Genomic DNA, 23,374 nt, shown 5'->3' on the forward strand with positions numbered 1-23,374 from the left:
TGATGAGTCTCTTCAGTGTGCTTTGAGATGGCACCAAGAAGAAACTGTTCCATCGCTTGCCATTTCTTTTTATGATTTTCACTGTGTGTGGGTACAGTTAGTCATTGCAGCCCTTGCTCATTAATTTCCATAGAATTTAAGGCTGCATATCTGTGTTTTTTAGTGATTCTGGAGGATGGAGGTTGAAGCTGAGTCTTGCTTTTGTGAGTCATCAAGGTCTAGGGTGACTAATTTTCAATGGTGTTCTCTACAGAGACATAGTTCTGGAACCATGTGTCAATCTCTATCTCAGATCCACTGATACTATGCAGTCTTTTAACTGTTCCTGGCAACCCAGCCACCTGAAGTAATAGATAATGAACTTGTGCAGACCTGTGGTACTTGCCTTTTAACCAGGAAAAGGGTCTTGGTACTCCCTGCAACATATTGCCTGTACTGAAATTCCCTTTCTTGACAGTTCAGTCTCAGTGAATGCTTCAGCCAACTCAGAAGCTTTCTCTGTAGTAACACGTGTTTTGGCTCTGAGGCAGTGACTACCATATTGCCAGAGACCAAGAGCTCTTCTCTGTTTTACAGCTTGTAAGCATGCAGGTTCTGATGTTGAAATTATTAGATTACTCATGTGCACAGCCCCATCACTTCGATACACTGCTCCCTTCAGTTCTTTTGGCAAAGAATTGATTCAAAGTTAGTGCTTAGGCAGCTCAGGTTTTGATGTGTTTAAACAGCAAATGGATTATTTGGAGTATGCTTTACCTGTGGAAAGCTTATATGATGCTACAAAACTTAAAATGAGAACAGTTGGTGAGACAGGCTTAATCAGATTTGCATAGAAAGAGACCATATGTAGTTTGGCTGTAGTCAATGAAAGTTAATTACAGGTCCTCGCATGCTTCAGACCTTTTTCTGATCAGTGTCAGTGACCGTACTGTGCCTGGGCTGTCACCTGGTAGAAGAATTAACTTCAGACATTTGTTCTGGGCTTAGTTGCTTCAGCCTGGAACTTCTCTAGAACTAGTTACAGCTTTGGGAAATTCAAATGCAGTTGATCAGCTTTGGATTCAAGTTGAAAGTAGTATGGAACTCCATTGCAGAAACAGTGTTAACATTCATCCTATAAAGGAAGACAGCTGTAAAACACTTGAAAAAAGTTAGAGGAAGGAGGAGTTGAACAATACTTTGTCCATATTCATCGTAAAAATCTTAGGAAGCTGCTTCCCTTTTTCGTGTGGCTTTTTTTTCTGCTCCACAATGGCTGGACCAAAGAACTTAAACTGTAGTCAAAATATATTTCATTATCCCAAATGTCTGAAATTTAAGAAACTGTCTAAACAGTAAATGACAAGGAAACATGAGTCCCTTATTAGCAGTAACTATATATCTGGCTCACCACACGAGTGGTGAGGAGTCAGTTCTTACAGGATCTCAATTCTCCCAATTCTGTATGTTCTTTCAAGGATGAAATTTTAAGTGCTATAGCTACCTGCATATGTGGACTTCTTGGTTTTGTGGTCATGAGGTCTGGATTATGGTGTGTATGTTGGGTCTGTAACACCATGTCATACTGGTTCTGCTGGAACTGGCTCTCATGTTTCCCTAGCTTAGGGGAACAATGTCTCTCATATTAGTAACCTAAGTTGTAACTTACTACCTTCTGAAGGACAAATATCTGCATAAATTATACTCAGATTCCTTTCAAATTTATAAAACAGATATAATAGTAAAAAACAGTGCAAATAAACGGGGGCAATGAACAGAACCTAGGAAGATATTTTAATATCTGAGTAGATTCTAAGAACTAAATGGAAAGAAGTTGGTGCAAGTGCAGTAAAGGGAAGGCCTCGAAATAACAATGTTTTAAATCAGATGGGAAGAAAAGTGATGGAGACTTGTATGCATATTCTGTCCAGAAGAAGTCCTTCCAGGGAAGATTGATCAAGTCATCCTTTCAGGGAAAAAAACTTTTCATACTGCTTCTACAAAGATTATTCTGTGCTATTTTTTTATGTTACTATAGCAGAAGGGTTTTTTTTTTTCTAAAATACTGGTCAGTGTGATATTTGCACCCTTAAAATATCTTTGAGAAATAAAGTATAGGGTTAATACAAATGACCATTTACAACCATAACCTTTTCTTTTTATTATAAAACTAGCTTAAACCTGGGCATAGAAGGGTTAGTTTAATGTTTGTGTCATCAGTTGTATCTATGAATAAAGGCCTGTTCTACTTGTTTTTTGTTTTCAACTACAACCATGCTTCAGGAAATTCACTCCTTAATTTGATACAATACTATGACAGCTACTTCACTCTTATCTTGTGTACTTGCAATTATTTTATTTCTGTTTTTAGGCAAGGCATGCCTCGAAGTGACCAGTGAAACCTGATGTACCATAGGGATTCAGTTAACTGTTTGAGAGACCCAGCAGTCTGTCAGTCTGATCTGGAGGAAAACACTAGATTTGGTCATTACTTTAGCTGTAGGAATATAAATAAAACTTGGTTGGTCACCTGTATATTGGTTCTGAGAGCATGTCCTACCTAGTAAGATTGCTTTATACAGCTCCATTTTGCAACTTAGGTGACAGTAACTTAAAAACTGGACACATTTGTGTGATCTTTCTTACCTCGATTACACCGATCCTGTAGGTGAGGCTGCTAGAGTAAAAGAGGCCCATCAAACAGAACCTCATTCTGACACCTTGTGCTTGAAAGGGGCTATGCTAGGTTTACTCCATTGAATAACACCAACCTTTTTCAAGATGGTATCAAATTCTTAAACACTGGCTGTCTTCAAGCAGCTTAGGCTTTTGTTGCATAATGAAAAGTACTCTATTAAGCAATTATTGTTTTTTAAATACATAGTTCTGTATCTTAATTCACTTGACACATTTAAAGCTGGATGCACCTATGATGTGGAAGTAATCAGTATAATGGTAGAAGAAGGTCTTCAGGCTATATGGCAGTTCAATAAACTGCTTTGGTTCTAATTTGGATTGTTTTTTTAATGTCTTATTAATGGTGTTCTTTTACTGAGCATTTACAGTTTTGCTAGTTATCCAGTCTACCAAAAATAGCGTATTGTATTTCAGTGAGGTTGCAAAGATGTTAGGATGTGATCCTGGGGGAGGTAGGAAGCAGGTTTTTTCTGTCTGTGAGGTTTTAAATGGGCAACAAGCCTAATTTAGAGTCGTGGAGATGCTGAGAAAGACAATAAGCTTTCCCAAGATGTTCCCCAATTTCAGTAGTTTTTATTCAGCAGTAGGCTAGTCAAAATGATTGTCTTATGTTTAGCCCAGATCTGCAGCTAAACTCAGCTTTCTGTCTCATACAGTGGTCCCCTCCACAGCCAAGTAGGGGAATCAGGAAGAGGACAGGAGCCCTGTGGGTTGAAATATAAATGGATTTAATGAAATAACAAAACTAATAAAAATACCAACATAAAGTGTAAGATTACCCTCAGCCTGGTCCTCAGGAACAGCAGAGTGAGCAGTAGGCCAAGAGAAGGGAAGCCCAGGGAAACAAACCCTCCGCTGGTCCTCCTTTTATAAAGAGCTTGACTTCACTGTTGTGGGATATACCTGTTGGTCAGCTTGGGCCAGCTCCCCTCACTCCCAGATGATTTGGGGATACTAAAGGCCTGCCATTCATGGCTGACCTGTGATACCTATGATTCTGTCCTGGTGAAACCAGGACAGTAACAAATTCCAATGTATTTTTCTTCCATGACTTATTTTAAATTTTCTTATGAGCTTGTGGAGGCTTTGACCGTTGATTGTTTTGATATGGGAATTACACGGTTGGGCAATACATTGTGTAAAAAGACACCTTCCCTTGTTCTGAAATTAGAATCTATTTATATCCCCTGATTAATCCCTAGTTCATTCATTGATACGAATGCATGATATTAGAACAGCTTCTAAGTGGAGGGTGCATAGTATTTTATTTTTCTGTTGGTGAATTTAATGTTGCCATTTATTTGTATAATGTAATTTTGCATATTCTTTTAAAAAATAATTACTTTGCTTTCAGGTGATGAGCATGGTATCTGGATTTGCACCACTGATTTCTGCAGGTATTTTTTCAGCCACCCTGTCTTCTGCATTAGCATCTCTTGTCAGTGCACCTAAGATCTTCCAGGTAAGTGGGAAAGTGAAACCAAAATCCTTTAAAGAACCGTTTCAGTTAGCTCTTGAATCAGAATTGTTGGAAGGGGACTCTGTCATACTGCTCTCATGACTCATACTAGGTGATATCAGTAGATTGCTTTGTTTACCTGTTGCTTTGAATGGGAAAATACTGTGTTACTTTTACTAGATGTAGCTAGACTAGTTGACTCCACATCTTGTGTTTCTCCTTAGTTCAGAGATTATTGTGGTGCAGCTAACATTATAGGAATCTACAAACTCCTTTAAATATTTGGGGTTTTTTGTAACTAGCAGTGGAGCACATACAAAGATAGCTGATTAGTTATTTTCCTAAAGTAGTCACAGAAAGAGAGAGCATGAAGTAGAACCTGTAGCTGTAGAATCTAAAATCTTAGTGAATACATTATCAAAATAATTGAGTACCAGTTCTTTTGTAAATACTTTACATTGATTTTGTTGGTGTTCCTGAATGTGTTTTGCTTTACTTTCTTAACCATTTAATCTCATTCATTGTCTTACAGTTTCTCTTTATTGGGTGAAACTTCAGTGTCCTCTAATGTCAAAATACAGAGACAATTCAATATAGAATTAATACGTGGTAGTTATAAACCACCTTCATTCAGGAAAATAATATGCAGTAGAAGCCAGCATTAGTACGGATACACTTTGAACAAAATGCATGTTTATTTTTTTCTTAGGCTTTGTGCAAGGACAACATTTATCCAGGATTTCAGATGTTCGCCAAAGGATATGGGAAGAACAATGAACCCCTAAGAGGATATCTTCTGACATTTTTAATTGCTCTTGGATTCATATTAATTGGTTAGTTTGAAATTATAATAAATCTCAATATACTTCTGTCCTTTACCAAGCATTCCATTCCATGTAATGACTTGATGACAGAGTCCTAGAAGTCTAATACACAGCATAATTCTAAGCCAGCACTCCAAATCCGTTTGAAAGTGACTTTCATCTGTCTTCTAGATATAACTCTATCTAGAACTGTAATGAATTTGAATTGAACTGTAGCAATACTGCACTTTTCTTAATAACCTCAGGTATCTGTCTTCAGACACTGTAAATCAATAAAAATAGATCTTCTACCTGAGGTGAAGAGATGTTATATTGTGTAAATATGAATGTTTATGTCACGTCTCTAATAATTACAAACGGCTTGAGCGAAGGCAGATTTGCACAAACAATACTTTTTGAAGTGCATTTTTCTGTTAAGTTACAAACTGTACAAAGATGAGTGCTGATGCTGTGGTTGCTGAAGGTAAAGATAGTCTAGGTAGAATTACATGTATTTTATGTAGATGGCAAACTAGTTGTGCTGTATGCATCCATAAGTCTCGTACCAGTGCTTTAATACTTCTTTTCCCAGTTTGGTCTTTGATTACAACAAGTAGAAACTTGAAAACTGAACATGGCACATTCTGCATTTTAATAATTTTTTTTTTGATGGTGAGAGTAGAGATGCTAAATAGAAATGTTTTGTACCGTGCTGCCACAAGGAAAGGAGATGATCACATTCTTCCATCTTTTTCACTGAAGAGGATGTACTCATCAATGCTGTGGTAGTATTAGTCTGTAATAATTCATTATAATAGTACCATTGATGCAATTTTTCATTTAAAATGCAAGCAGGTGAACGTGTTTGTCACATTGCTGACACTAACTTTGTCTGGTGTTGCCATTCACTGTAGCTGATTGTCTCTTAAATTTATTAATGTCTTATGCTTTGCAGTTTAAGAACTGAGCTAGAGACATACTGCAGACATATTAATGCTCAATCTACTGTTTCTGACATTCTTCAGAACCCAGTGTATTGGTACACTGTTTGATCAAGCTACAGTGGGAAATGTTTTTTAATTATTTATTTTGAAAAAGTATATGGTGCTTCAAAAGCAGCAGTTCTGCAAGACTTGGTAGTGTGGAAAAATGTTTATATTTTTAAAACTGAAAGTTACACTTCCTGACTATTAGAAGATAACTCAGCAAATAAGAGAACATTAAGATAACAGCTGTGTCTGTTGAACAGAAATCACAAAGTGTTTCTCCTTGGAGTACCTCAGAAAATAAGGTTGTTTGTAGCAGATATTTTACTCTGTAATCTACAAAGCCATTGGATGATATCTTTCATAACATCCTGCTTTGTTTTTGGTTTCACAGCTGAACTGAACGTCATTGCTCCAATTATTTCTAACTTCTTTTTGGCCTCCTATGCCTTGATTAACTTCTCTGTATTCCATGCTTCTCTTGCAAAATCTCCAGGTAGGAACTACACTTTGGGGGAGAGTTTAGCCTGCAGTATCTTTATGCATTAATACAATTTAAAAGGTTTTAATACAAATGAATGCTTGATTTCGTTAGTAAATTTCTATTTGGCCATCATGGTGCATCTGAATTAAAAGTGTAATATGTTGTGTACTTGGGTCTTAGGAAATTTTGAGGACTGAGTAATACAGTAGAGATTGGGAGCTACTAGTTTTGTCATCTTTGCTGAGGGAACACAAGGTAATTTGGTATTTATTAAGAAACTCTTGAAGAAAGCTTTTTGCTAATTCAGTATCTGGCATTCAAGAACCACCCTTTTGTCTTACTGGGATTTCTCTGTTAGTATGTTTCATCTTCCAGTCTGGAAGAAACTGGAACTGCAGCTGGTGTTGCCACATTTTTATAGTCTTTGGTGTGGGAGGCTGGTTAGATTAAGGGAATAAGCAAAAGCCCAGTACTTGCAGAACAGATGTATATCATACCCAGACCCCTAAGCGTTTGTACTGAAATAATACCCTTAAAAGCTGAACTGGTAGATACCATTATTTTGCCAGAGCATGAGCATAACTCTCTTTACACAACAGTTTTATGTCTAATGCATTTGATAATCGTGGGTGTGTTGGTGGGGGTGTGCATGTGTATTTAGCCAATTTTGGATAAGCTTGTGACAAATAAGGATGTAAAACAGTGACAGTTCAGTATTTTGAAGTATTGCAAGTTGTACTTGGATGTATCTGTCTTCTTCATATGGTAAAAATTTCTGTCCATGTGAAAACAGTAAAAACACAGAGCTAGTAACAGCTGTATGTGAGAGAGTCTGTCTGAAGCTGATTGTTCTTGTTATACTAGCTTTGAAAGCAAAAATCAATTGTCAGGCAAGCTATTGCCAAAGGTTCCTGTAGCCCTAGTCAGCAGACATTCTGGCACAAGCCATCTTCAGATTTTCTTTTGAGATAAGCTTTTCAAGGGCAAAACTAGGAACATTTGCATGTTGATGTAAGAAAGATGCAAATTAATTTGAAAGGTGTTGTAAAATTACAAGATCTTAATTTTGTACATTACTGAAACTGTCACACATTCACATGAAATGTGATGCAGAACACTAGACAAGGAAAAGAGGAACAGTACCTTACTTCGCTTGGAGTAGTGATTAAATTAATTTCCCCTCTATTTTCTGTTCCTCCAAATGATATTTTTACTAGGTTGGCGCCCTGCTTTCAAATACTACAACATGTGGATTTCTCTTGTTGGAGCTATTCTGTGCTGCATTGTGATGTTTGTCATTAATTGGTGGGCAGCGCTTCTAACATATGTCATAGTCCTTGGACTCTACATTTATGTCACTTACAAGAAACCAGGTATTTATAGGGGCTTCTTCTGTTTCTGGAGGGGGGAAAAGGGATGTAGAAGAAGAAAACAAGGTGATGACCTTAAAAGAAATAAAAAGGAAAAAAAAAAAACAACAAGGGGAAAAAAAAAGAAGAAAGAAAAAACCCAACAAAACACAAAAAACTAAAAAAAAAAACCCCAACTTACTTTGACTACTTCAAACTTGTTTTCAGGCTTTTTAGTTGTAATGAGATGTGATTATGTGTCTTGTTGCTGCTGTTTTCCCCCATCTTCCCAAATTATCAAGATGCATGCCTTGCACTTAGATATAAACATTTGAAAATTGGAGGAAAAGTTACATAGAAAATAGCTTAGGTTTTGCCTCAGTAGACCATTCCTATAGCAACAAACAACAATTCATACACTTTCCTTTTTATAAGAGCACTGTATGATCCTAAGTGCAAGATAAAGCAGAACTAGATCAGAAAGTATTGCTGAAGTTGAAAATAAGGAAAACCCTACCATCCTGGGCTATGAAGATTATTAAGTACTTGAATAATAAATTAATTGTAGCTATCAAAATATGTATATGGCAACAAATAGAGACAATATTGGAGTCTTTCCTTTCTTTTCTGTATGAAAATATTAGTCTACATAGAACTGCTTCATCTGTGAATTTTTCACTGAAAACATTTTGTTTAGGCAGTGTTTTGAGATTAATTTTTCATTTGCTGCTGTGATATACAATAATGAAGCACGACATTTTTTCATGGCATGTTGTTTTTTTAACTCTGAAGTTGTCACAATCTTTTAAAGTGTTGGGGGAAAAAACCTCTCAGTGCTTTCTTCCTATAATTTTAAAATAACAAACTGAAACTTGTTTGCTAAAACTTCTGTAGAAGTGAATTGTTTATTTAGTTGCAGGGTTTGACTAATATTGTGTAGAATATACCAAAATGTAGCCTAAATCTGTGTTTTCAGCTCGTATTCAACAATTCATTTTGAGATCAGGTAGTTTTACAATTAACAGCTCTAAATAAAATACTGGAACTTAAAATCTTCCAACAGATGTGAACTGGGGATCCTCAACTCAAGCTTTAACTTACTTGAATGCCCTACAGCATTCTATTCGTCTCTCAGGAGTGGAAGATCATGTGAAAAACTTCAGGTAATAGTTAATATTAAAAACGTGAGAAATTACTTAAATGTATTCAGTAGGGTACTGTCACAGTGCTTCCTATCATTTCCATTAAATGCCTGTTCATCTCCTGTGCGTTATAACAACTTTGAATTTCACCACCATGGACATCCTCTGGATGTATTTAGATTAGCATATTATTTCTGATTAAGAGTGCACTTTAGAAGTAAGTCTATGGATGATGCCTGCTTATTGTTAGATGCCTCGTGATATACCTCATGAATTGTCAATTAAATTCCTCTTTGATGAAACTAATGGGAAGATTAGCTCCAAACTGCTAATAAGCATTCAGTTCTATTTAATGTTAGACATTCTCTGATTGCACTTCAGTAATGGCTGACAGAATACATGAGTGTTTTTCACACAACTGGATAACTGATTTGTTGTCTGCCAGCATGGCTACCCAAGAAGGTTACACTCAAGGAGGCAGTTTTCTGTCCTGTAGTATTTATACTATGGAAGAAAGATTGAACAGGAGTTTACTGTGTGATCTTGTCTAATACCAACCTGACTGACGTGTCGTAGATCCTGCAGTTGCAGTTAAATCCAGCTTTGTTTTTGTATCAAGTTGCTCAGGGCCATAGAAGGACATTAAGGTGCTGGAGCATGTCCAGAGAAGGGCAACAAAGTGGGTGAAGGGTCTTGAGAACAAGTCTTATGAGGAGTGTTGGGGGGAACTGGGGTTGTTCAGTCTGTAGAAAAGGAGGGTGAGAGGAGACCTTATTACTCTAAACAACTATGTGAGAGGAGGTTGTGGTGGGGTGGAGGTTAGTCTCTTCTCCCAAGTAACAAGCCACAGGACAAGAGGAAATGTCCTCAAGTTGTGCCAGGGAAGGTTTAGATTATGCAGATTAGATTAGAAGCTGCTTCTTCACTGAAGAGTTTATCAAACGCTGGAACAGACTGCCCAAGGAGGTGATTGAGTCACCATCCCTGGAGGTGTTTTAATTATGTAGTGCTTAGGGAAATAGTTTAGTGGTGGATTTGTCAGTCTTAGGTTTATGGTTGAACTTCATGATCTTAAGGGTCTTATCCAACCTAGATGGTTCTGTGGTTCTGTTCTAGGATTCCAATACGGAAAATTAACTGGAGCTGTTGTATATATTGAGACAGATTACTCTAGGTGATTCCTATTATATGAAAAATTACCTGTTGAATTCTGAAGTCTGGACATTTCATCTTTTAAAATTAATTAATCAGTTGTCTAGAATAACTTACCTGCCGTTGCCTGGCTCTGCCTTCTGCATGATCGTAATTTTAAAAAAGTGTATGATTCCAGTTTTTCTGTTGGGCACAGAAGAATCTAAGCTACAAAATGCAAAGGGATGTGATTTACAGATGGGGGAAGAAATTAATCCTTTACACCTAATCTTGTCTAAAACCAGTTTCTGATTTTTTTTAATGTGTACATTATCAGATTTAGAAGGGTTACTAAGTTTGAGACCACTTAATCATAGGTCGCCTGACGGTTTTGGAAAAATTGATCTTTATTTTAACGTAGACGTATACAAGTAGATGAGGTTACTACATCTTCAGTAACAATTATGTTCTTATGGCCAGTATTTGAAAGAAACTTTCTTCTGTTAGTAAACACCACAACTCCACATGAAATTAATTCTAACCTTATTTTTCTCCTCATCTATTCCCAATTGTAGGCCTCAGTGCTTAATTATGACAGGTGCTCCAAGTTCACGTCCAGCTTTGCTTCACCTTGTCCATGCTTTCACCAAGAATGTGGGCTTGATGATCTGTGGCCATGTACACATGGTAAGTGTGTTCTACCATTACTTCAAAGTTACCATGTTCATTTGGGATTTTTTAACCTATTTGCTTTTTGTGTGTGATTCTTGTTTGTTAATGGGGTTTTTTGTTTGTTTTTAAATTAAAACCTCATTACACATCAGAAATGCAGAAGGAAATATTAACTGGTTTGATACGCTCGTTTTTCCAATTGGGTATACTATAGGGGAAACTTTGCAAAATTAGGACCTTTGATGATTAGATGCTTAAATGCTGTGCGAAGTTTGTAGGTGTGAAGTGAACACTGATTTTCAGCCTGGGTCTCTTCTATCTGTGTGCTATACAGTCTCATGTACTCTCTCATGCTTCAAACAGCAGGTGGTCAAAGTCATGCTCAGTATACAGCTGCTGTGTTTCCTCCCAGTGTTACTGTTCCAGGGAGATTGAGTCCTGCGTGGATTTCTTACAAAGCTTGTCTAAAATAAAACTTCTTGAGCAGTAAGCCCAATATCAGTTTAGCCAATAGTTAAAAATTGTTTTTAACCTTTTATTTATTCCTTCAGTTACCAGATTAATTTCACTGGCAGGTAAAATAGTAGTGTGAACATGTTTTTCTTTCCTGAACCCTTTCTGCCAAGCCCCAATAATACACTATCTTTCCCTGTTTTTTATCAGGATATGGGTGCGAGTCTTTTTAGGTTTGGGAGTGTGTGAGGGCCATCCTGCAAGGGCATAATTTCAGCAGCTCTTACTACTTAAAAAAAAATATGAATTGTCTTCTGTGGCACACCTGTAGAAGCTTTGGGGTGCAGGGGAAGGAAGCAAGCTTCAGGTAACTGTTCTTCAAAGTTGCACTTGTCATGAGTTGTCTTAGCTGTGATAAAAGGTGGGTGCCATACTACGATCTGTACCAGAACTTCAGTTAGTGACAGAGAGGTTGCTGCAGCTCTGATAAACATTGGTAAATACGTTTTGGCATATTTGCATTGTATGGTTAAGCTTCATATTTTAAGGCCAAACTTTCTCTGTCGCATCACTAAGAACATTTAAGCAAATATAACTTTAAATACAAAGATTGTTTAGTCTTAAATATGTTTAAATTTACCACACTGAATAAATATTACTTGCTTCTGATCCAATGAACAGGTGAGAGCCAATCAGGCTAATGCAATCCACAGAACATACATTTTGTTAAGCAAATGTTGTTCAGTTTTCCCTTCAGAAACTTTAATTCTTTAATTCTGGTCTCTACAAACTTAAAATTTCAGTTAGTGCAAAGGACAGAAACCAGGTAGTACTAGAAAGGTAAGATACCACAGATGGCATTACTGTCTACTTTCAAAAGTAGGGCTGTTCTGAAAAACATAAGGTAGTGTCATCCTTCTTACAAGGAAAGGAATTCTGATTAGAGATTTTCTAGGAGTGTGTCCTGTCTCTATTTAAAATTGTTTTCCTAAAAGGAGATTGAAATGACCGTATTCTTCACTAACTCTGACCATTTGGACAGAATCTGTATCCTTTTGCAAAAACTGGGCTACTATTATACCTTATCGTGCATTCTGCATTTTGATGTCTAGAAGGAGCACAGTGATTTCATCCTGATGGAAGTAATAAAAGTATTTAAAGAAGAGATTACTTTGACTGCAACATAAAACTGCAGAAGTGACCCTACTGTGACAAAGGCTTTCCAGTTAGGATTATGTACACACAGAGGCACACTTGTACAACTTGAAGCAAATATCCACATAAGGCCTAATAATAAGTCATCCTATATCTGTGTTTCATTACAAAGCCCTTTCTTTTTAAAACTGCATGAAGCCTTGAAGGGCAAACTTGTGCCACCTGCTGGGGAAGCAGGTTTTTCTCTGCAGGAGCAAGATTGCCAAAGCCTGAGCAATCTAAAAATGAGAATCTGATTCACTCTTTGCTGCTGATAATGCCTGGTATTTTGTTGTTTTCAGTTTTTTTGATAGTGTGGAAGCATGTTTTGATGTTCTTCGACTTAGAATTGGATTCTAGGAGTGAAAAAAAAAGAAAAAGGGAAGAGGGAGCTTTATTACAATTCATACGCATAATTTATATTCCCTCTCCTCTTTTTATTTCCCTGTTTTGAAAGGGTCCTCGGAGGCAAGCCATGAAGGAACTGTCAACTGATTTGGCTAAATATCAACGATGGCTAATTAAAAACAAGATGAAGGCTTTTTATGCACCAGTGCATGCAGACGACTTGAGGGATGGAGGGCAATATTTAATGCAGGTACACCTCTCACTTTATTAGGTGCACCTAATTAAAGTGATGAAGATGAACATCAAAATAGGAAGTGTTTTTGTGCTTTGAAGTACTTTCATTTTACAAAGTTGTCTTGAAACTTTGCCATACAATAGTTTGTTTTCTGCTTAAGAAAATAATAGAACCTTTATGGATTCCATAACATGTTTTTTACAAGTATTTTTTGTTCTTCTTAGGCTGCTGGTTTGGGTAGAATGAGACCTAACACCCTTGTTGTTGGCTTTAAGAAAAACTGGAGAGAAGTTGACATGAGAGATGTTGAAACCTATATAAACTTATTCCAGTAAGTAGAAAGTGTGAAGGTGTAGGTCTTAAAATACATTTCAGTATGTTTGGTAATAAGTCAGGAAGATCTCAGTTGCATGAAGCCTATTTCAAGTAGGTTCAGATTTTCCGTATTGCTGTTCCAGAAGTCTTCAATATGGTGGTTTTTTTTCTGATAGGAAAATTAATAAGCAAGTCTTTATAGAATCATAGAACCATAAAATGGTTTGGGTTGCAAGGGACCAGATCATCTGGTTTCAACCCCCCTGCATGGGCAGGGACAACTCCCACTAGACCAGATTGCTCAGAGCCTCATCCAGCACTGAAACACTTCCAGTGCCTCCCTAGGCAGCCTGTTCCAGCATCTCAACACCTATACACTAAATAATTTATTCCTAACGTCTAACCTAAATCTACCCTCTTCCAGCTTAAAACCATTACCCCTTCTCCTGTCCTACACACCCTGGTAAAAAGACTCTCCCCAGCTTTCCTGTAGGCCACTATGAGATCTACTTGAAGCCCTCTCTTCTCCAGCCTGAACACCACCAATTCTTTCAGCCTGTCATGTTAACCCTGTTAGATTTCTATATAATAACCCTTTCTGGATCTAGAAGGAGTTCTGGCTGTGGCCTGAGGTTTAAGTGTTACTGTATTTAGAGGCAGAACTGGTGTCTTACGTACAAATCTGCAGAACTCTTTACAGCACAGTTTCTACAGAAAGCAGAGCTTTTCCTACACTGCTTCTGTAGCAATCAAGTGCAGTACAGAGTCTGTGAATTCTTGCGCTGAAGTTCTGGCTTCATTAAACCCTGCTCTCATATATATGAGATAGTTTACTTACTAGATGCACAGCACTGATACCAAAGCAGTGTAGTAGCCAGGAAGGAGATAGAAAAGGGAAATCCCAGTGTAATTTGACAGTACTAATAGTCAGACCAGTTCTGGCTGAAAAATGTGATAGAGTAACTTGGGCTACAAACACTTAAGAAAACAAAAACTTTTTTCTTACAATTAAATTAAACAGAGGTTTTTGTTTCACTACAGTGCTGCTCAACTTGTTTCATTTGTGCTTTATACTTCTCATTTAGAATAAAGCAAGGATGGGGGATTACAGGCAGAGATTAGAAAAGGAAGAAAATCATACTGTCCTACTTTCCCAGTTCTTAAGAGAAAAGCAGGAACACCAAATGCAGGGAAAATAAAAAAATGTTGTTTAGTCATTGATTTTTGGCTTTTTTTTTTCCTATTTCATTTTGAAATGGCTTGTGCTGGAAGATATTTCAAGGCCAACAATCCTGTGGTTCTCCACATTCTGAAAGAGAAACCTCAAAGAGTAGGTCTGACCCTAGCTCAGGTGTATTTCTGGAAAATACCAGGAAAACTGAAAGTTTCTGAGGCACACAGAAGCAACACATATAATCTGTACAGGTTTAACAAATCAATTAATTAAAAAAGTCCACTAATGGGCAAAACTCTGTCATTTTAAATCAAGCACAATTTTTCATGCATTTATTGTAGTATATGTTCATACTTCTAGTATATCTAGTCAAGCCTTAATACTTCCAAAGATAAGAGTTTATTGAGTAGAATCTTGAGAAACTTCTATCTCTGCAAATGACATGGAGAGCAAGTTATTTGATTTATGGTTGTTTGTAGAGAGGGGTTTGTATTTAAAGGACTGATGATTAGTAACTATTGCAAAGTATGTGATATGGTTAATTTTTTTCAGTCTTGTATCTTGGGAGGTCTTCATTTTACTTTGTCATCCTCTTTTACTCAGCCAGTTATTCAGGCGTTTTGCTTGTTTCTACAGTAGTGACGTTTTCCCACTTTATTTTTTGAAGTCCTAAGTTCCTTCCCTATCAGACATAATGGAAATAGCCACATTATATCTAAATTAAAGCTAATTTGATTCTGAATGGCAACTTCAGATGTGTTTTTAATACCCAAATGTTTTGGAAAGACTTGACTGACCTCTTCATGGTGATTTTATTTAATCATGTTTAATATAGGGGACACTGGGAGACAAGGGAATAGGTATACTTTCTATGTGTTGCTTTGCAGGATACACCATTCAGTTCACTGATGCAGGAGATAATTTGGATTGAAACTGAAATTGTAACACAGGTTTATGACTTTGGAGTTTTAATGGCAGTGTTTAATCACTGGAATTTGTTCAAAGGGTATGTGTCAAGTAGGTTATAAAATACTTTCTTTTTTTCCCTTTTGTTTAGTGATGCCTTTGACATTCAGTATGGTGTAGTTGTAATCCGTCTAAAGGAGGGCCTGGACATTTCTCACCTTCAGGGCCAAGGTAAAATTTATTTTACTTCATCTGGTGAAGAGCTATTCTTATGACCTTTTAATACTGCTTTCTGAAATTATTAAATTAAGAGAAATTATTAAAAAAACTCCAACAAACCAAAACACCACTCTTCTAATAGAATAAAAATTGCTGAAATTACCAAGTCTGAAATGTAAAATTCAAGTAGTCCATGTTAAGCAACAGAATTTGGTTTTCTGTGTGATCCAACTTTCTGTATTGGTAAGCTGTATTGTTGCTTCCGAGGGATTTGGTATCTTACGGAAACAAATTAAAGAGGCTGCAAAATTGTTATCAAGTATTTGGGACCCAAGACTAGAAATAATGAAAATCACAACTAATTTTGCATGATCCAAGAGTGCTGTGAGTCTGGGTTGGGTTGCCAACTCCTACACACAGTAGTTTAGAGACCTCAGCAGTAGTATGTCTCAAGGTTAGAAGGATTTTCTGTTTTCAATGTAGAATACTTGGTTATCCTTTGTAGGTAGTGGTCTTATGCTTAGTGGTATAATTTTAGTTAAATTCAAGCAGAACAGTGAAGGGAGCCTGTTGGCTTTGTCAGCAACTGTCTACTGAATTGAGAATGTCTAATGTGTTTGTACCTTGCTCCCTACAATGTTGCTGCAATGAGGAAGAATGCTTGTGACACAGGCTGTGTAGGGGGCATCCTCTTGAAAGAGGAGAGGGTTGTTCTTTCAGTGGAAACATGTGAATGTCTTAGGATTTGGAGAGAGGCAGAGAGCCTGTCACTATGTTCAAGATGGCAGAGGAGTATGAGAAACAGCAACGAGTGAACCTGCAGTGTGAAAACAGACCTGCTGAGAAGACTGGGAAATTTAACACCAAGGGGTCAGAAGAGTCTTAAGTATCCACAGGGGATTGTGAGTTGGCTTTAACTCTGACAGCTAGCAAGTAGCTCCACTGAAGCCAAACCTGGAAAAAAAACTTGGCTGTGAGACATGCCTGGTGTGGGCCTTGTCTAAGGCTCATCTTCCTCTTGGAGTCTGAGTGGAAACGCAAGATGTTTCACCAAGTAATGTTTTTTTAACTCCTGGTTATACTTTCTCAGTTTTAGTTAGCTCTTTTATGTTTAGACTGTAGTACTGCAATCAGCACCCAAAATCTGGGAAGGAGTTAACAGGAGATTGTACCTCTGCTCAGAGGAGGAGCCTCTTTGAAGCAGTTCATAAAAGATTTTGTTGTTGCTGTTTTCTGCTTACCCCCCCCCCGCATTGCTTTGCCATAGCATAACAGTTGCAGTGTAGCTTAAGTAGCTATCATCACAGCCATCATCTCAGTATAGTCACATACCTCTGTTGATAACATATGGAACAATTAAGTCATTTATAATGTGTTTCTTTGCTTTCTCAAAGAAGAGTTACTGTCATCCCAAGAAAAATCTCCATGTACCAAGGATGTTATAGTAAAAGTGGATTATAGCAAGAAGACTGAGACAGACACCTCTATAGCTTTTGCTCCATCATCTAGTGAAAGAACTCCCACTTTACATAAAGGTAACTTAACCACTTAGCAATGAAATTTGAGTTCTTCCTTTCTCTCCTTGGTTCCTTCTTCACTTCCTCTCTCCAAGGAGTTATTCCAAGGATTTTTGTCTCTGTGGAACAGAAGTATGTCATGCTTTTCTAGCCATTGATGTCTAATCCCTTAAGGACTTTGGTTTAGAGTTTACCAGTGTGTAAAATAAAGCTTTCACACATACTCCCCTAAATAAAACAGGTAGTAGACAATGACTTACAGTGAATTTTCTTTGTTAATGAGTTTGACAGGCATTAAAAATGGGTTAAGAGTCGTGCCACACATCTATATATTAAGTGTGATTTGAAGGCTGCTAAATCTATGAAGGTTTTTTCACCTCAGACTAGATACTATATGCATGTTCAGAGATACAAATCATTCAAGGTACTTTGACATGACGGAAAACAACTTTCCTCTTCTTTTTAACTTAAAAACTTGGAGTGACTTAATAGTTAAGTGAGCAATGCGATTTTTTTTTTCTCTTTTTTAAGTACAAATAAGTTTCCAGATCTGGTAGACTGCATTTGTGTGCTTTTCTTTGTATGAAAATCCATTTCATTCTACATCTTTATTTTCTGACTTTTTTTATAGAGGCTACTAGTGTTTTCATTAATACCACAAAGGAAATTAACCTTTTTATTTTGTATCTTTAAAAATCTTCCAGAGGAGGACGAGGATGGAAAGACTCCAACACAACCACTGTTGAAAAAAGGCAGGCATTTTCCACCTTTTTGTGTTGAATCATTCTTTTGCATTGTTAATTTCAGTTTTCCTTTTGTATTCCTTTATATATACATATATATATAAGACAGGAAAATACCAATCATCCAGTGTTAATTTGTTTCATCATACCTACTTTAGAAGGTGCTTCATCTTTAGGAATTAGGTTATGCAAGACTCCCAATTTTATGGAAGTTACTAAAAGAAGTTGCTACTGAGAAAGGATTGTGCTTGTGTTTAAGATACGAGTGTCGGGGATATGGAGATACAGATATAGATATAGATATAGATATATATAGATAGATAGATAGATATAATATCTTTTTAAACTTCTGTGCTTAAGTAACATTTCAAATGTGTTCAGGAGCTTGTTTAGTTTTGTGTGTCTCAGATATATGTCTTGGTCCTTACTTGATTTAGGAGTAAGGGAAATCCTATCTAACGGTATTGTGGAAGTTCTCCATCAGTCTGTTCACATACTGTAAAACCCATGGTTCTGGCTCTATTATTTGGAATTGTTGAATAGTTTGCAAATTAAGGCATAATATAGCTAGTTAGTGAGATAAACGTCTGAAAGAATATGAAGTAATCATTCAAATAAAAAGCATTTTGAGAGATGAGTTGAGCATTTTTTGCACCCTGGTTTATTTCAGACATTTTTTGAGTTAAGCAAATATTTTTGCCATAACTAAGATACATCTAACTGTTTATTCCTTCATTATTTCAATGCTGTTGTGTTTTAATAATGGAAAGTGAGATTACATCTTGAAGCACAAGATGGCTATTTGGAAGAAGTCTCAGTGTGCAATGAAGTAGTATATTAATGTAAATCAGTAAATGTAAATATACGTGTAAGGACTAAGATGAATATCAAACTCCTTGCTCTTGTTCAAACTGAGGTTTTAATAAAGGGAAAGGGATTAATTTTTTTTCTGTAGTTTTTAAGAAACCTGTATTAATGTGAAAATGTCGTTGTCTTGTTCTCAGCAAGTCCAATAACTTTGTTATACAAAATAGTCTCTGTTATGCTTCAGAGCCTTGCACATGCAACACAGTATTTACTGCAAGATAGGATTCCAATACACAGCTTCTTTATTTTGACCACTTGCTTGAAAAAAATGCATTTGAGGAAAGAAGTGCTTAGCACATGGTATTTACTTGTAAGTTAGTATCTGTGTGTTTTTAGGGAAGTTTTGTCATGTGCAAGAGATAGCAGCCTAAGGCTCTGGAATATGTATGCAAGATTAAATTGTCCAGGCAAATGACTGTATTAAGATCTTACTGATCCTTTATTTGTCAAGTGTCTGCTAAGTGACTTTGAGGTTTCAATCTTTAACAGCAGAAATAATGAGTTTGCAGACTCCCTAAGTAAATACAGCTCAGCTTATATATATTCAGTAAAAATTTGGAGAAAATTGGAGGGCAAGAAACAATTTGTATTTAAACTTAGGGATATCACAAAATATTAAGAAATGCATTTGGTGAATTTCAGGGTGATTAAAGAAAACACTTTAAAAATGAAATTTCATCATACTTTCTTCCAGATTCAAAGAGCCCATCTACTCCTTTAAACTTGGCTGACCAAAGACTTCTTGATGCTAGTACTCAGTTTCAGAAGAAACAAGGCAAAAGCAATATTGATGTCTGGTGGCTCTTTGATGATGGAGGTAATGTGCATTATACTTTAAAACAAATGTTTTTTAAAAAAACTGAAGTGATTTTGAATTAATTGCTAATAGATATATTTCAGTCAGTTCACAGATAGCTAACAAATTTGTACTATTAAACTCTAAACACAGTGTTGTATTTTCTGAATCATTCCCAAATTCTGTTCAAAATGCAGGTTTGACACTGTTGATTCCATATCTTATTACGACCAAGAAGAAGTGGAAAGACTGTAAGATCAGAGTGTTCATTGGTGGAAAAATTAATAGGATTGATCATGACAGAAGAGCGTAAGTTTATTTTTAAAATTTTGTGTCCAGTGCCAATAGATCATGTTACATAGCAGAAGACTTTCTCTTCATAGTAGCCTTCTTTCAACAAGGTAAACTAATTTTTCCTTAAGGTAAACTGATTTTTCTGCAGCATTGTCTGACACTGATTCTTTCTTTTTCAAATATTTTCTGAGGTTGTCTTTATGTGAGCGCTCTTCTTTTGTGGTTTGGTTAGATTTGGTTTTTTTTCTTCCCAAGCATGTTGTTGCTTTATAGCTGTATGCCAGGTAGGTTTGATTTTTTTTTTTTCCTATCACATTTAAGTTGCTTTTCTTTTTTATTCTTAAACTAGTATTTCTATTGCCAAACACTTGCCTGTTTATCTTGTGAAATAATTAAAAATCTGATCATGCTTAAAGGCTCATTTTTCTGATACAGGATGGCTACTTTGCTCAGCAAATTTCGGATAGACTTCTCAGACATTATGGTTCTTGGGGATATTAACACTAAGCCAAAGAAGGAAAAGTAAGTCTCAAAAAAAAACAACTTACTTGTTATTTGAATTCTTGATTTCTTTAATGAATTTCATTCTTTTGTCTGTAACAGTCTGGATAGAGTAGTTCCTGTGACATCCAGTATTTCACAAAAATGAAGGAAATAAATTTCACAGTAACTCCAACATCCAAGAACATAAAATTTTATATTTTTTAAATCTCTGGCTCATATAGTGTAATATTAAATTTAGAAGAAAATGTTTTAAACAGTCCACTTTGTCTGGAAGCTTGGTCTTCAAATAGCCTGATTTCTTTTTTCCTTTTTTTTTAATTGCTTGGATTTTTAGTTTACACAGGAATGATAATACATCTGGCATTTCTCATTCTCAAGTTTATAAAAAAACATTAATTGTAGATTCTTTCAGTATAAATGTATAACAAAATGTGTAAGATCTAAAAATAATTATTCTCTTCTCCCTTCAGCTGTTCTTCACTATGTTGACGTTTTAAAAATATCTTCTATGTGAATATGATGTATCTGAATAATTTGACATGTCATACAAATTAGGAAATACTGCTGACTTACATAAATAGCAAATGCTAATGTGCATTCTTTTATGCTCTGTTTTTTAATCACCTTTTCTTAAATGTATGGAATATATCAAGTAACCATAACATTAGAGTACTTTGGCACTTGGAATCTTTTGTATGTCTTTTCTTCTGGGAGCATGCTAATGTAAAATGGAAACTTAGAAGTAGCACAGATTTATGCATAAAAAAGTTGAGATTGTAGAATTACGTTGAAACACTTTTATTTCATAGGAGTGATCCATAAGCTACTTCTTCTGAGACCATTGTTTTCTATCTTTGTGGATGTGTTTTCCACAATGTTGGCGTTGACACTAGTGAGGAAGATTATTTCTTTTTACAAGTTGCCATGCTGTATATTAAAATACTGTTAATACTTCTCCTTTTTGTTCAGCCAAAAATAGCAATCACATTTGTTTTTTCCCTTTTGATGGAGGTAAAGTAGTTGTATTGACTAGCTTCAATGAAGACCACCAAGGGCAGAAAAAAAGATGTTTTTTAGTAGTGTGGAGGTTTCCTGGAGAAATGAGACTACCTCAGTTAGAAAATAGGCAGAAAACAGGCATAGAGGGAGGGGTTATATGGAAGGTAACACTTTGCTCATACTGATACTACAGTATATCCTAAGATGTATTCCTTAATGTTTGTTAAACTTCCCACACTGTAATTCGCAACCACAGAAAATACCTTGTCATCTTTATAAAAAAACACTAACTAGCATATAAATGCAGTTACTTCCTTGGACATCAGGCATGCATTTTAGTACGTTCTCCTAAAAATCTTTTTTCTTACATCTCACATGGTGGGGCTATTCAAAGACAAGTTACTTTCATAACTTGTGTCAGCTTTTGCTTTTCAAGTATCCTAAAGGGTATAAGGATGGAAGAAGAGCTTTAATACAAGTTGTTATTTCTAGTAGAAGTTACTTCCTCTTTGGTTTTCAGAAGGTTTTCTTTCAGAGGTTTGCTGAAGTTCGAATGAACTACTCAAATATGTGGAACAGGAAGATAAACAAGATTACTGTGGTTACTTGTATTTGAATGTGGCTCTCAAAAGTGTAATGGAAAGGTAGAAAATAAGCAGAGTAGCAGTATCAAAGTCAAAAATCCTAACGATGCTAGCATGAGACTCAATAGGGGTTTTTTTTAGTGTTTGAACTTTTTAAACTTAGAAGTTCAAACTTCTTCTCTTTTTTATTTAATTCTGAAGAAGCTACTGTTTGTTGCTATACATTTTCTGAGGTGGTACTCTTCAACTTTCAAACAAGTATAGTAAAACGCAAGTAGGTTTGTTTGTTGATTGTTTTTACTGGTAAAATTTATATTTAGTTGCATGATGAACAGTTAAAGCTCCTATAGATGTCCATAGTTGTCTTTGGATTTACTTTGTGTATGGAAAGAACTGATTTGATGTTCCAACTGCAATTAGCAGTGAAAAAATTTCAGTTCACTTGATGTGGTAAGAAAGCTTACTCTATGACACCATGAAGGTCATTGCTGACATACAGACTCATACCTGTTTTAATATGGCTGTTCACTTAATCCTCCAGTATTGCAGCTTTTGAAGAAATGATAGAGCCCTTCCGACTTCATGAAGATGATAAAGAACAAGAAGTTGCAGATAAAATGAAGGAGGATGAACCATGGAGAATAACAGATAATGAACTCGAGCTTTACAAAACAAAGGTGCTGTATTCTTCAGTGTTATGTTGCATGTTAAACTTTTTCCTACTGCATTCTTTTGGGAAACGCTAAATCACTTTTCTATACTATTAATTTAGAACAATATAGTTGATATTCAGCTGTTGGTTGACCTTTTTTTTTTCTTGTTTTCAAAACTAACGTATTTTGCTTTGCTATTAAAAAAAATGATCCAAAACTACACATCTAAACATGATGTTACAAAACAGTTGAAGATCTTACATTTTTGCCAAGCATTTTTGTGTGATAGCGTAATCAGACATACTCATTCCCAGGTGCTTCTGTGGTATAGGTGCTTCTATTATGTAATAGGATACAGATACACACAAGTATCTAAAGAAAGACTTGTTAAAGTTTCACTGATCTAAATTTCTTCAAGATGGTCTTGAGTATATTCTACCCATACCTTCTTTTTCCTTTCTGTGTTCTTATTTGGAGTAGAAAAGAAATGGTAATTGTAGATTATTGTGCATTGGAAGTGTTAAAAAAAAGGAGACAACCAGCAATCTGTTTAACAAGATGTAAAAAGATACAAAAATTACAGTTAACTTCTAGTAAATTAACTGCTTAATGCCTTGCTGTTCCTCATGTCTAAAAACACTGCCAAAACTCATTGAGATAACTGAAGCGATTCATTCTTTCATTTGTTGATAGCTTAATTGCTTCTGCAGACATTAGCCCACAGGCTAACTAGACTTTAGCTCATCTGGAAACAGCAGAACTATAAGAAATGGTTAACTCAATGTTGGCTAAAAACTTGGTTGACATAAAGGAGGACTGTAAATTACTGAGGAAGCTACCTCAGATCTCAAGACAGGATAGCATAGTACAG

General features: G+C 36.0%; 1 protein-coding gene across 2 annotated transcripts in view; it reads left to right on the forward strand.

Annotated features, from left to right (window-relative positions):
* SLC12A2 (solute carrier family 12 member 2) overlaps nucleotides 1-23,374 on the forward strand; it is a 62,928-nt gene that overhangs the window by 35,179 nt on the left and 4,375 nt on the right. The window contains exons 11-25 of one of the 2 annotated variants that reach the window (XM_051642388.1): nucleotides 4,031-4,138; nucleotides 4,845-4,968; nucleotides 6,319-6,420; nucleotides 7,626-7,781; nucleotides 8,821-8,920; nucleotides 10,606-10,717; nucleotides 12,807-12,947; nucleotides 13,157-13,263; nucleotides 15,479-15,558; nucleotides 16,941-17,081; nucleotides 17,768-17,815; nucleotides 19,368-19,490; nucleotides 19,667-19,778; nucleotides 20,199-20,285; nucleotides 22,392-22,527. In XM_051642388.1, the coding sequence (XP_051498348.1) occupies nucleotides 4,031-4,138; nucleotides 4,845-4,968; nucleotides 6,319-6,420; nucleotides 7,626-7,781; nucleotides 8,821-8,920; nucleotides 10,606-10,717; nucleotides 12,807-12,947; nucleotides 13,157-13,263; nucleotides 15,479-15,558; nucleotides 16,941-17,081; nucleotides 17,768-17,815; nucleotides 19,368-19,490; nucleotides 19,667-19,778; nucleotides 20,199-20,285; nucleotides 22,392-22,527 (1,677 nt within the window). The remainder of the gene's footprint in view (nucleotides 1-4,030; nucleotides 4,139-4,844; nucleotides 4,969-6,318; nucleotides 6,421-7,625; nucleotides 7,782-8,820; nucleotides 8,921-10,605; nucleotides 10,718-12,806; nucleotides 12,948-13,156; nucleotides 13,264-15,478; nucleotides 15,559-16,940; nucleotides 17,082-17,767; nucleotides 17,816-19,367; nucleotides 19,491-19,666; nucleotides 19,779-20,198; nucleotides 20,286-22,391; nucleotides 22,528-23,374) is intronic. The other variant, XM_051642389.1, reaches the window with a different exon arrangement.

This window comes from Apus apus, chromosome Z (genome assembly GCF_020740795.1).
Source record: "Apus apus isolate bApuApu2 chromosome Z, bApuApu2.pri.cur, whole genome shotgun sequence".
Taxonomy (NCBI): Eukaryota; Metazoa; Chordata; class Aves; order Apodiformes; family Apodidae; genus Apus; species Apus apus.